At 40.0% G+C, this 12,953-nt stretch overlaps 1 protein-coding gene across 7 annotated transcripts in view; it reads right to left on the reverse strand.

Annotated features, from left to right (window-relative positions):
- The window catches only part of LOC128407262 (cholesterol transporter ABCA5-like), a 49,040-nt gene that overhangs the window by 25,917 nt on the left and 10,170 nt on the right, over positions 1 to 12,953 (reverse strand). For 6 of the 7 annotated variants that reach the window (XM_053375408.1, XM_053375406.1, XM_053375405.1 and 3 more), the window contains 7 exons: positions 10,760 to 10,901; positions 6,623 to 6,811; positions 5,006 to 5,153; positions 3,768 to 3,936; positions 2,394 to 2,452; positions 1,598 to 1,708; positions 72 to 247 (listed from right to left, as the gene is read on the reverse strand). In XM_053375408.1, the coding sequence (XP_053231383.1) occupies positions 72 to 247; positions 1,598 to 1,708; positions 2,394 to 2,452; positions 3,768 to 3,936; positions 5,006 to 5,153; positions 6,623 to 6,811; positions 10,760 to 10,901 (994 nt within the window). Of the gene's footprint in view, positions 1 to 71; positions 248 to 1,597; positions 1,709 to 2,393; positions 2,453 to 3,767; positions 3,937 to 5,005; positions 5,154 to 6,622; positions 6,812 to 10,759; positions 10,902 to 12,953 lie in introns of those variants that run through there. The other variant, XM_053375410.1, reaches the window with a different exon arrangement.

Below are 12,953 nucleotides of genomic sequence, written 5' to 3' on the forward strand. Positions count from 1 at the left end.
AGACATTATGGTAGTATAATGGAATATATTTATGAAAGCATAATGGAATATGGTCATTAGCCTGCACTCACCTCTTGTATCATATCATTGGGAGGTATTCCTTTAACCGAAGCTATTATTGATAAATTCTCTTCCACGGTTAATACATCAAAATATATATCTGACTGCTGGCAGACTCCAATTACCTTTCTTATATCTAGCATTTCATCTATTTCCGAAACTCTACAGCCATAAATCGATGCAAATCCTAATGCATGAAAAGCAAGAGCGGAAATGTTAACACTGTGATGGCAAGCAGCGTAGAACATATATCTAAAGGCAGCTAGCTCAAACCTGAGGCAGAACACCCCCAAAAGTCAAAGTGTCTAATATCGCTGAACATGCAGAGTTGATTTTAAAATAAAAGCAATCAAAAAAAATTATGCACTACCACCAACACGCACACAAATCAGAAAACATTAGAAACAGTACAGCTCTTGGAACTGATTTGTAAAGCTGTAGAGAAAAGAATGTATGCCACTAAACAGTTGGAAGCAGAAAGTGCAGAGAAAACACAGTGTCCAGATTCAGCATGCCACAATCATTTGCATGTTGGCTAGAGCTGCCCTCTATGTTTTATTGTAAAAGTTGGAATTAGTTAACGAATGACTTGTTAATGAAGACCATTTGTGCCTTCTTGTCAGCTAGCTACCCTCAATAAGAGTGATGCTGGATGCCCAAAAAGTAACCTCTGGAAAGCAGGGGAACCTTTCAGAAGAGAGCTGAACTGTTCTCCTGCACACTGCTTGAAATGAGGAATTGCTAAGCTTTACTGGCTGAATTAACCTTTACTATTGGTTTGCAGCTGTGGAGTCACAGAAGCCTTGGGGCCACCATCTGCTGTAGTTCTTAATTGCAGCACACCTCAGTTGCCGCTGCACTGCAGCCTCTCTGCTGTGACCTGCTAGCTGGATTTCATTACAGTGGAACCTTGGAAGCCAAACACCTTTGAACTTGAATGTTTTTGCTCCCAAACGATTGAAAACCAGAAGTGATTGTTCCGGTTTTCAAACAATTTTTGGAAGCTGAACGTCCAGCACCTTGGTTTTCGAACTGTTCCAGGAGTCGAATGAACTCCCAGAATGGATTAAATTCGAAAACCAAGGTATGACTGTACAGTATTGTGATGCTCCCAAATTCTGCATCTATGGGCTGAATCCCTTAACTGACCATGAGTAAGACCTAAGGGCACAAACTTCCTTTGGCATAGATGGACCCTGAGAGACAGTGGAATGAACTAGAGTAAAATATATTTTTGTATTGCTCCCTACATTGTTAATCTCTTGTTGATCCACTATTATTTGAATAAATAGCACTGCCTGCACGTGTGTGTGTGTGTGTGTGTGTGTGTGTGTGTGTGTTTTGAGAAAAGGCTTCTATTCAAACATTCAAATGTCCCAGGTTTCCTGAGTGGGGTCTTGAGTCAGAACCTACATTAAGCCTATCCCAAGGGTTACATATTTCAAAACAAAAACCACAAAATAGGCTTCCAGGGGATTTCTTCCATTAACACTCTTTAAGACAAATGCAAATAGAACAAAAGTAGGCACATATTTACCATCAGAAGGTGGGGACAATCCACAAAGAATGTTCATTAATGTTGTTTTTCCTGTTCCACTATGTCCAAGTAAGGCTGTGATCTGACCCTCATAAATGTCAAAGGATAAACCTAATAAGAAATGAAAAAGGAAGGGGATTAATTAATGGCATTATATAGTATTGCTATAAGCTTCAGGAAGTATTTAGCCACTGCTACATACACTATCAATTACTCTTAAGAAAACCCCCACCATTAACAGAACATTTAATATTTAATAAAGCCAAACACACAGTTGTGTACAGATTGTGTTTGTTTTGACTGATGTTTCCTTATCGAGATATTTACTGATTACAAATGAGTAGTCAGTAAAGAGAAACTCACCCACATACTATATCATTGCTCCCATTGGCCATGTTTGCATTGAGCCTTGGCCTCATGTGCTCCGCTTTCCTCCTCTGGTTTGGTCAAGAGCAGTTTGGAAGTAAGAACCCCAGTTTGAACAGGAGTGCACAATCCTAAGATTTGGTGCAGCTTATTTCTCCTTGATCACACCATGCTAAACCATGGTTAAGAAGTGATTTAGGTAAAGCAAAAGCAAAATCTTCTGGACTCACCCTGCCAGGCATATGGGAGGAAAAGAAGGAGTGTGCAAGCCCAAGTCTTGCTGAAACTCATTTCTGCTAGTGCATGTTGTGCTCAACCACGGTTTAGCATGACATGTAAATAGTCACTGTCAGAAAACAACAAACAGGCAACACTTAAAGAACAAGGGCTCACACTTGTGGCAGATAGCTGAAAACCTAAGAAGTCTTACTTTTCAGAGCCTCCACAGTTTCACCCTTTTTAATATATGATTTCTGGACATTATTGATTCTGAAAGAAGAAAAGATAAATTTATTTTCAAAAAGAAACACAGAACTTTGGTAAAAATTTACCAAGCAAGATAAAATCAAAGAATATGCAGGTACCACATATTTATATTAGCTTGAATATTCCCATTTTGGTTTACAATGCAAGGTGATCTTCATATTCAAAAGTAGTACAATGCTCCTGGGAAACTATGCCACAACCCCTTCCCAGAAAGAAAGTACCACATACTTTTCCTGAACATATAATTTGACTATGATTTCTTCCAGAGTTTGATCTCTCATGAAACATTTTGAGAAATGGATGCAATGAGGAGGAGTCTGAACCACAGAATACAGTGAAAAAGATGAAATGGAACATTTCTAAACCACAAATACCACTTTTTGCTATTTGGCTTCCTGTCAAACTAAGGAAAATATGGGTAAATGGCACCCAAGGTTAATTGCATTGAATATGCCTCACTTCTGATTGAAACTAAGCTGGTTCCTACGCAAAGACATAGTACTTTGAGTGCTTAGCAAAATGACCTTCCTTGCCTCAATTGCAAACTGACTAGTCAACATGCAACAGAGATTTGTACATGCAGTGACCTCCTTGTTGACTCTTATCAGGAAAGAAATATTAGTACGTGCAACATGCAACATTTGCATCTTAAGCAATACATGGAGCTTCAGATCACTTGCACAGGTACTGCTCTACAATGTATGTTTTGATAGAACCAAAACTGATTAACACTGTCTTTTCTCAATATGGACTTTTTTTCTTTGCCAGTAATCAATGACAGAAGTATCACTTCACAGGACAAACACAAACTATATTTGCATATGAAAACTATCACATTGCTCCTCTTACTTGAGTGTGCATAATAAAACTGACAAATTAATTATCACTGCATGCATACTTCACACAGCAGCCATGTTTGCTTGCAATGTTAAGCCAAGGACCCTGGCTTAATAAACCATAATGTACATGCAGAGGATTACTCAACTCTTTCCTCCCCCCTTCATGTGACCTAGGAGTGTGGTTTGCTTATCACTAATGAACCAGAATTTGAAAGCCAACAGCAAGCCTTGATTTAAGGCTGCCTACCAAGTATTGCTTGTTAGGGAGAAATGAACAACACTCCTGCATTCAAATGTCAGGCTGAGCTGATTTGCTTGCAGCAGTCAGAAAGTGTGTACATGCTGCTTGTACACAAAATTATTTATTAAGCCAAGGTTCTTTATCGTTTCATGCAAACGCAGCCAGTTTCTTTCTAAGTGCAAAAACAATTAGTAACTGACAATAGGTTCAAGTTAAACTTCAGCATCATCCGTCATACCTAATAGCTTCTCTTCCCTGGAACTCGGAAGATATAGGCTCAACAATCTCATTGAATTCTAAGCTTCCATTAATGCTGCTTTCATACAATTCCTTATAATTTCTTGTTCGCTTTACCCAAAATGAGGGCTTTAGGAAGAAGAAAAAGCTTCGCCGCAATCCATATTCCCCTGAGGGGTAAAAAAAGATGAGAAAGAATCTGTAAACATATGGATTACACAGTATAATTACAGGTTTGGACAGTTTTCTGTTTATAGTTTGCTAATTTTTAGACTTGTGCAAACTATATCCCTTATTTTGTAACCCAGGAAATCTTCCAGTACTACAGACTGGCATGTAATTTTTAGCATGAATTACAAATACATCTCTGGTGCCACAGACATACATATACACTATGTGCAAGTTGAAATTCTGCTTTAATTTTATATTGAGGTGCTATTTATTTCTTGGCTCCAAATCTAAGGAGGTTTGGGATATAAAAGTTTTGCATTTAAAATGCCCATGATTAACGACCATTTCTGAATCCTACAGGAGTATTAGAGCAACAGCATAGAATGGTAAAAGGCACATTCAAACTTTCTGACCCCTAAGCTTTTCTGTATTTATCAAAATGCTTAGGCACCCAGTCGACTTCAATTTATGATGTGTAGATGTATGACTTGTACCACACTCAGGAATAGTAAACCATGTATGCAAATTATAGGCAAATTTCTTTAATTAACACAGAAGATAGTAAAAGTGATTTTGTCAAATAGAGTTCAGCCAGTGGTGATAATAATAGTTGTTCATTCAGATCAGGATGGTTTTATTAAGCACAGACAGATATGTGGGTGATTTACTATTATTTATTAGTAGACCAGAAGCATATATACCAGAATTATGAAATATAACTAATAGTTTGGGTAGTTTGGAGTATAGGATTAACAGGTTCCAGTCTGCATTAATCCCAGTGGGGATTGTAAATCACATACATTGTATATGAACTGGCAATTTCGATAGTGCCCAGAGGTCATAACATATCCAGGCATTTTGGTTCTGCAACATATTTCCCAAATGATTAGAATGAATTTAAAGAGGTTGAGAATGAAGATTTCTAGTATGGACACAATTTCAGTAAGGATGATGATACACTTAAAATGAGTATTTCACCACATATAATATGTGTCACAATACTTAATATGTAACCAAACCCTTGATGTTGTTCAGGTTTTTTTGTATTTTTCTTTGATTCTAACATACCTGGAATCACTTGATCAAAATAAATCCCTAGGAGCAGGTAAAGCATACTATCAAGGGTCAATAGCGTATAAGCAATAATTAGTGGATAAGGGCCATGAGTTATATGTGAGAAAATAGCTCCTTCTTCATAATCTTCCAGATGCATCACCTGCAAACACATATAATTGCAGCTATGTGACAGCATTAATTTACTAAAATAGTAAGGTAAATAATGTAACACTATATAAACCTTGATGATGATCCTCAAGTTGCCATCACATGTAGGGGTGATGGGCCAAGTTCCTCATTTGGGCAGACAATTATGAGCTAAAGCGGAGAACATTCAAGCTATCCCCCCTCCCACCCCCAGTCTAAATTATTAACTGCTGATCCCCTGTGAGTACAAAACCCTCTATATTTCATGGTTGGTAAGGCAGCAAAGATTGTTGAGGAGTGGGATGCCATTTTTCTGTCTCCTCTACCTTTAGGGCAGTTGTGGCCACAGCAGCAGGAGGGAAGGTTGAATGTGTCTGTCTCTCTCTCTCCCAACCATTATCCTCCCCCTCTCTTTCAGATCTTCCCTTTCCTGGATCCCCAGGAAGCATAATTTTCTCCAACGACAAAATGCCCAAACTAACATCAGGGTTTCAGAGACATGGAATGCTATTGTGGCAGCATTCCAGACACCAAGGAAAGCGGAAGAGAAAAAGAAGTGTGGAGGTAAGTTCACTGTTACTACCATAGCTGCTGGATGGGAGTGGGAAGGTGTTCTTCTAAAGTTTGGATTAATATCTGACCCAGAAGAAAAACTCAGTGGCTTTAAAGCTGACTTCTGCTCATACAACGGGATTCCACTACAGAGCCAGTGTGGTGTAGTGGTTAAGAGCGGTAGATTCGTAATCTGGTGAACCGGGTTCGCGTCTCCGCTCCTTCACATGCAGCTGCTGGGTGACCTTGGGCCAGTCACACTTCTCTGAAGTCTCTCAGCCCCACTCACCTCACAGAGTGTTTGTTGTGGGGGAGGAAGGGAAAGGAGAATGTTAGCCGCTTTGAGACTCCTTAGGGTAGTGATAAAGCTGGATATCAAATCCAAACTCCTCTTCTTCTACCTTCCTTTTTCCCACCCTGCATCCTCAAAATCTGCTCCAGAGAGTTGGGGGAGCCTCTAGAGAAAATGTTTTGAGGTGAACGGGAGACTGCAGAGGCGGAGACTGCTATGCTAGCAAAAGTCCGCTTGTGATACACTGAAAACTACACATTTATGACAGGAAGCTGCAAAATTTAACATAAAAAGTCTGCAACACACAGTGTTCTTTGAACTTCTGACAATTGTGTTACTTATTACAGTTGATTTTTCTCATCGGTTAAAATGTCTACTTAATAACGGATTAGAAAACAACAAGTTCAAAGCAAGTTCTAGGTCTGTTATAATACATTGTTCCAAGATGAAAGATTAAAATGTCTACTTAATAATGGATTAGAAAACAACAAGAAACACATATATATAAAGTTCAAAGCAAGTTCTAGGTCTGTTATAATACATTATTCCAAGATGAAAGATTTAAACTATTATAACATCTCATAGTAGAACCACAGTGATGGGTGCATGCCACAGTAACAAACAAATACTTTACTAACCTGTACAACACCAATTAAAAAGGGGCATTCACACAGTGGGCTTAGTGACCACACAAAAGACTTTGGAAAATCTTCCAACAGGGCAATGCTCAGGCCCACAGCACCAAAAGCCACAGTTGTGAAAAACTGAGCTGAACCAGCATAGTTCACTTTTTTGAAAAGAGAGGTTAGCAAAAATGCAAAGGAAATCTAAACAGAAATAGAAAGCGTATTTTCAGTGCACAATAGGACTTGATTAAAATTGCTAGAATCTCAATTTTTATATGTGACCATCATAATTATTGTATCACTTAGTATTTGCTAAAGACAATATAATATGCTAATGAAAGACATCAGTTGGCTAACAGGCTGAGGATTTTCTTCCTAAGAGTACTATCTCCTTTGGCAAACTGCAACATCAAAATTTCCCAAATTGGTTATGAAATCAGAGTGGGAAATCTAAGGTAGCAAGGAGCACATTAACAAAATATAATGTGATTTTTAAGGAATGATTCTTTTGCAATAAAAACAGGTCACCTTTTCAAAAATGATCACTTTCAATTAAGATTCAAGGCTCAGAAAGACAGTGAATGGCCAAGATGCAATTCAAATCACAGTGCAGCTCTTACATTTAATGAGGTTTTCAAAGTTAAGCAATTATTGGTATGTATTTTGCTTTGATTCAATGAAAAGACAGGCTGCAGAAGCTGCTGCTCATGGAAGCGGGATGGGAGGGAACTTTTCCAATTCTCCCTTCCCACGACAGCCTTCTGAGTCACCTGCCATGCCCTTCTATGAATGAGATGTCCCATGAGCAGAACTCTACATTTATATCCCATTTTCTGGCCAAGATTGGTTCCCAAAGAAGTTTAAAATTAAAATCCGTATAAACAATATGTTATTATTTCTGGGGGAGGTTATTGTTCTCAACCCAAGCAGCATTTTCTCAAGGGGCAGAAGGAATCCCAGATAGATTCAGGGACTGGTTGATGGTAAAGATGCCAGCCCACAGAAGCGGTCTTTCCACTAAACTTCATCCAAATGTACGGACTATACACATTGTAGTAGAGGCCTGATTGTACAATATGCAGCTTATATACACCTTTCATGTAAATAATGGGCAGATTGTGCAGAACAGAGAGCAAGATCAGAATTTGACTTTAAAGGCCCTTGAATATACAGTCCATTTACATATGCTGTATTCGGAAGAAATGCAAAATCAGTACCCACAGGTCACCTTCTCTTCTTGCTATAAATAGATGTTTCCATACATTAAATGTTAGGAGCCAGAAGACTTTGGGCCAAACTAAACATAGGTATGCTTGAGAAATCTGAACTTTACAAATTCCAATATGAATTGACCTAATCCAAAACTCCTGGACTAATGTGTGGAACAGAACATTGCTATTTTAATCACTTCTCTGAATGTTGCAACACAGCGCTTATCCCAAAAAAGTTTTAACATTTTGAGATAAAATACATTCAATAACACTTATTTATATGCAAATTGTGCAAACTTTTTAAAAAGAAAGTAAATTAGTACAGAAATGGGACAGAATGGGCAAATAAGTGAATACATGCAAAAGACACATGGACTAAAATAGGAATGGACAAATTGGTCTAAATAACCGAGATGGGGCAATCATAAGGGTCTTAGGCACATTCACATGTCATGGTGGGAAAGAGGACTACATGAAAAGAAATACAGTCTGTTCCCCCCCAACTCCCACCAGCATCACATTCCATTGCTTCAAGCAATTCTACCCAGCTCAATTCTTCTACACAATTGTCCCACTATCAAAGATGAGCTGGAAGAAGACTGCTTAATGAAACAAAGCACAGTGAAGTGGCGAGTTTCGCTCATCTCCCCAAGTGTGCCCTTTCATATAAAAGATATACTGCCCCTCCAATTGCACTTGGCATCTGAACAAAAACGGCAGACAGGTAGATGGGTGGCAACCCTGTCACATGCAGTTTGGTCCCGAGAAACACAGATAAATCAGAAACAACATGCTTTATGTAGGGCCACCCTTGTGCAAAATGCTGTGGACAGACTGGCAATGGGAACAGACTACTGCCTGCACACGGCACCAATGTTAATAGTCCTGCCCTGACTTCCCATCTGCTTCCCATCTACTTGCACTGGTGTGCTTTCAAACTGCTAAGTTGACAGGAGCTGGGAAAGAGCAATGGGAGCTCACCCCGTTGCGCGGATTCAAACCGCCAATCTTCCGATCGGCAAGCCCAAGAGGCTCAGTGGTTTAGACCACAGCGCCATGACTGTGCTGGCATAACAGTATGCCTACATAATGTGCTACAGAAGGAGAGGAATCCTGTTCTGACTAAAATGTTAACCCTGATTGTGGTATAACATTACAACAAAAGAGCTTGCATTAGTTCAGAGACTCCTGCTGCTGTAAATGGACACTTCAACATTACTGCCTTCTGCACTACACAAGGAGAGGAATTCAACCAATGTTGCAGGCAATCATGACACACCAACAGCTGTATATAAGACTCAGACGGGGACAACACAGTTCAGACAACTAGGTAAGTTACACTACTCTGTGCATGTGTCCAGAGAAATCACAGAAGAACTCTGGAAACTTATTAGCCCTGTATGTTTACTGTTTGTGCAAAGTTAAAAAGGTTACGATCATGTGTATCTTTTCAGAATTCTTGCAAATACCCTGTCTCTCAGGATCCCAGATAATGCACAATAACTTTGGCCACCACACACAGTTAAACGGAAGCCCAGTGGGTGGGGGGAAAGGCAGGAATCCATGCCTGAAACATTACTTCTCCAGATCTCTCCCATTTTTGTCCAATCCTCACCCGCTGCTACAATATGGACAGTGTAAACTCCCAATAATCTTTTCGCCTTCAACGGCAACCAATATTGTCTCCAACTCAGGGTACGTACACACTCTGCAGGAAGAGGGGATGTTTGCCATGAAGGTGGGATCTCAATGCATACCAGCAGAGGCAATGAGATGCACAGCTACCTTTGAGACTGAGAAGTGGAGCACTTGACCCCAATGATGCCTAGTATAAGCTCTCTTCCTTGCCAGGTCAGATGGAGCAAAGAAGGTGGCACGCAGCACTAAAGGCAGAAATAGACAGGATGGGATAAAGGGGGCTGAGCAAAAGTGACAAACCATTGGCTCTATGGGTTCCACAAGGTCCACACATCACCTTTTTCAATTGGCTGTCACATTGCTTTGCCTCAGGTATGCCGTCTTCCAGTCCTTTTGATGAGAGACTGTACCCACGTGAGACTCATGCATACTAAACTTGTGCTGGGTTCTTTAAGAATTCCCTTAGTCCTGGGTTTATATAGTTGGGTCCTGCTATCTCCCGCTACATACTGCATAGCTCATTTCTGCTGCGTTAAAAAGCAGGTCCTAGAAATGGCCTCCAGGAGCAGCCTGTTGAGGTCCTTGCTCTTCCTTATGTGTTATGTTCCTGTCCTTTCCAAATAGCTTGCTCATCCCAAAATCTGTATCTTTGGGGGAACATTATTGTCCAATTCAGCTTAAACCTTCTTGGGAATCCATTGTGTTAGTGCTGTGATCAGAGTAGCCAATCTGAATGATTTTGTGCACTTGTCTGTCAAAAGGTGCTTGTTTGCAGACTGCCTGTGTAGCACTATTAGGGGGATTTATAATCCTTCTCAATAAGAAGCGATCCCTGAAGGGTTTCACTGTACGTATCAGCTATTATGCTCCTGCTCACTAAACCATAGTGGTCTATACTGGGCACAGTGTTGTGGAGCCTTTGGGGCTGCTGGGTTATATTTTATATGTGTTCTAGCTAGGGTGACATGATGCCATCACTCTTGTTGACCGGATCCCTCCATGGATGGCTAATACGGCGAAGCTATCAGCATTCAGTGTTGCGAATTGGTGGGGTGGCAGAATTGCCATGGAGGCTGTAGTTGTGTCTGTTAGACCTGCTACATTTTATCTGGGTAGAAGTAACATTATTCTGGTGGAAATCCATGGCATCTTGCCTAAACGTCCCCGGGATTATCCCTAAATTAGTGAGTACCTGTGAAACACCATCATAGGATACCTCTATGTCAACAGGTAGGACAATCCTAAAACACGTAGCTTCAGCATATTGGCAATGAGCAAGCACACATACATACACACTTACGGAGGATAATCCATATAGGAAAAAAAGAAGAAATATCACAAAGCTGCTACTTTGGGGAAAGAGCGAAGAAAATGTTGCAATAACCGACATGAGAAGGGACATGACAAGAATCAGACTGGTGTAGAGCAAGACCCAAGAAAGCCTAGAAAAAGGGAAAACACAATGAAGGCTCATGAATTCAAAGTTATCATTACGAACTAAGTTGAAGCTAAATATTAGTCAATACTAAAAGTGATAACTCTCAAATGGACCCTTGCCTGAAATTAATGAAGCACACAATCGCAGTAAGCATGACAAGATGAATTACTTCATATTCATCTAAAATATTTGCAATGTACATAGTAAGCCACAAACCAAGAAAAGTAATTTTTGCTGGGTAAGTTGCTCATGGGAAGAAAATAACTAGTTAATGTTAGGGTTAGAGCTTATGTGGGCATTTCCACTGAAATAAACAAGTGGTACATATATTGTTTGCTGCCAGTGAAAGGCTTCTCTGGGAAGGAATCATTTGGACACCACTGGGGTACAAGCAATACATATGACTTGAGGACAAAATGATGGAGGTCCTCTCATCTTGTGAGGTCTGCTGGAGATTAAGAGTTGGCAAGACCAAAAGTGAAGAGTGAACACGACTTGTCCCTGCAGACCTCACAAGCTGGGAGGAGGTCCATCATTTTGCCAGCTTTGAATTGGCTCAGAAAAGTGATCCAAGGGTTTTGGAAGGGCTTCGATAGGGCCAACTCACCCATGAGGCAAAGTGAGGTGACTGCCTCGGGTGGTAGGATCCACAAGGCCAGCAGATCTGGCCTCCAAGGAATGCATCGCCCATTGCTACTGCTGCTACCATGGTGGCAGTGATGGCTGCAATGTGGGCCAGCCCTGGATCACTTCCAATTTAATCCAAGGTGATCTTGGGAGCGCTCACCCATATATTCTAGTTGCATGGAGTTCTATTTCCATTCCTAATATACCATGCACTTCACACAATGATGTTACCTGGCAAAATGGATATTGACTATTTTAATAAATCACTCAAACTTCTCAAGGCAGCAGGGATTGAATAAAACAGTTGGTATAATTGACATTCTATCTTACTTGTCTCAAAACCTTGGGCAAAAAGATGGTTGAAATTTTGACAAGAAGTAAATGCACAATGTTGGTGCATGACACCCCTCAGAGTGGTGTTCATTCCACAAGTGTTTTATTACAGCAGCAATATTTTATAATAGGCATTTTTTAATCATGTGGTAATCTCAAGCAAATAAACTGCAGAAAGAGGGGTTTTCATAAACTATAAGAAAGAATGAATGGGAATGAAATAAAATTGAACGGAAAACTAGAGAAGAGAAATGAAATTGATTTGGCTATGGAGAAGAGAAATAAACTAGAGGAAATAAATGGAGATAAACTGAAATGGAGAGTAGGGATGAAATGAAGGCTTAAAAGTGTGCAGTTGAATGACAGATAATATAGAGAAGATCACCAACAGTAACAGCACAGAAAATACCTGTAGATTGAAGAATGAGCGTCTGCATATCCGCTCAGAAGCAAGACACAGTCTCAATAGTTTACGCATGATATCTAGAAAAATACTTTGGGCCCTACACTCTTATTAATATCTGTATAAGTAGCCTACACATGTAAATTCTATAATGGGAATTGTAATGCAAAAATATGCTGTGTTGCAACAACAAATATTAACTGAAAGGAGGTGTTTGACCTTTTGGGGCTCAAAGCTGACCTCTGTCTTCTACTCATTGGACATATTGACTTTTCCCATTTAGATCTGCATTCTTTTCACAAGAATAGCCAACCAAATGTTCCACGCAGCTTGTAAGACAGGCATGAGGGCAACAGCATCCCCACCCCATTGTCCCTTAACATCTGATTACTTAGGGAGAGACAGAAACACAGTTTTTATTTTATGTGTGGCTGTATGAGCTCTTCTGGGTGCATGACAGAGACAGAGAGGCGGCTTTGTGTGTTGCCATTTCTCAGGCTTTGGCATTGTGTTCCCATATATAAAATGGGGAAATCATTTCCTCAAAGTCTTCTACATGCCCATTTCCTTGATCATATAATGCATATCACATGCAGCTTGGTTCACTGCCTTAAGGTTAAAGTTAGCACACAAATGGGACCACTTAAATTAACCAAAGATGTTCACATAGAAAAACTGTCACAAGAACACCAT

This window comes from Podarcis raffonei, chromosome 2 (assembly GCF_027172205.1).
Source record: "Podarcis raffonei isolate rPodRaf1 chromosome 2, rPodRaf1.pri, whole genome shotgun sequence".
Lineage (NCBI taxonomy): Eukaryota > Metazoa > Chordata > Lepidosauria > Squamata > Lacertidae > Podarcis > Podarcis raffonei.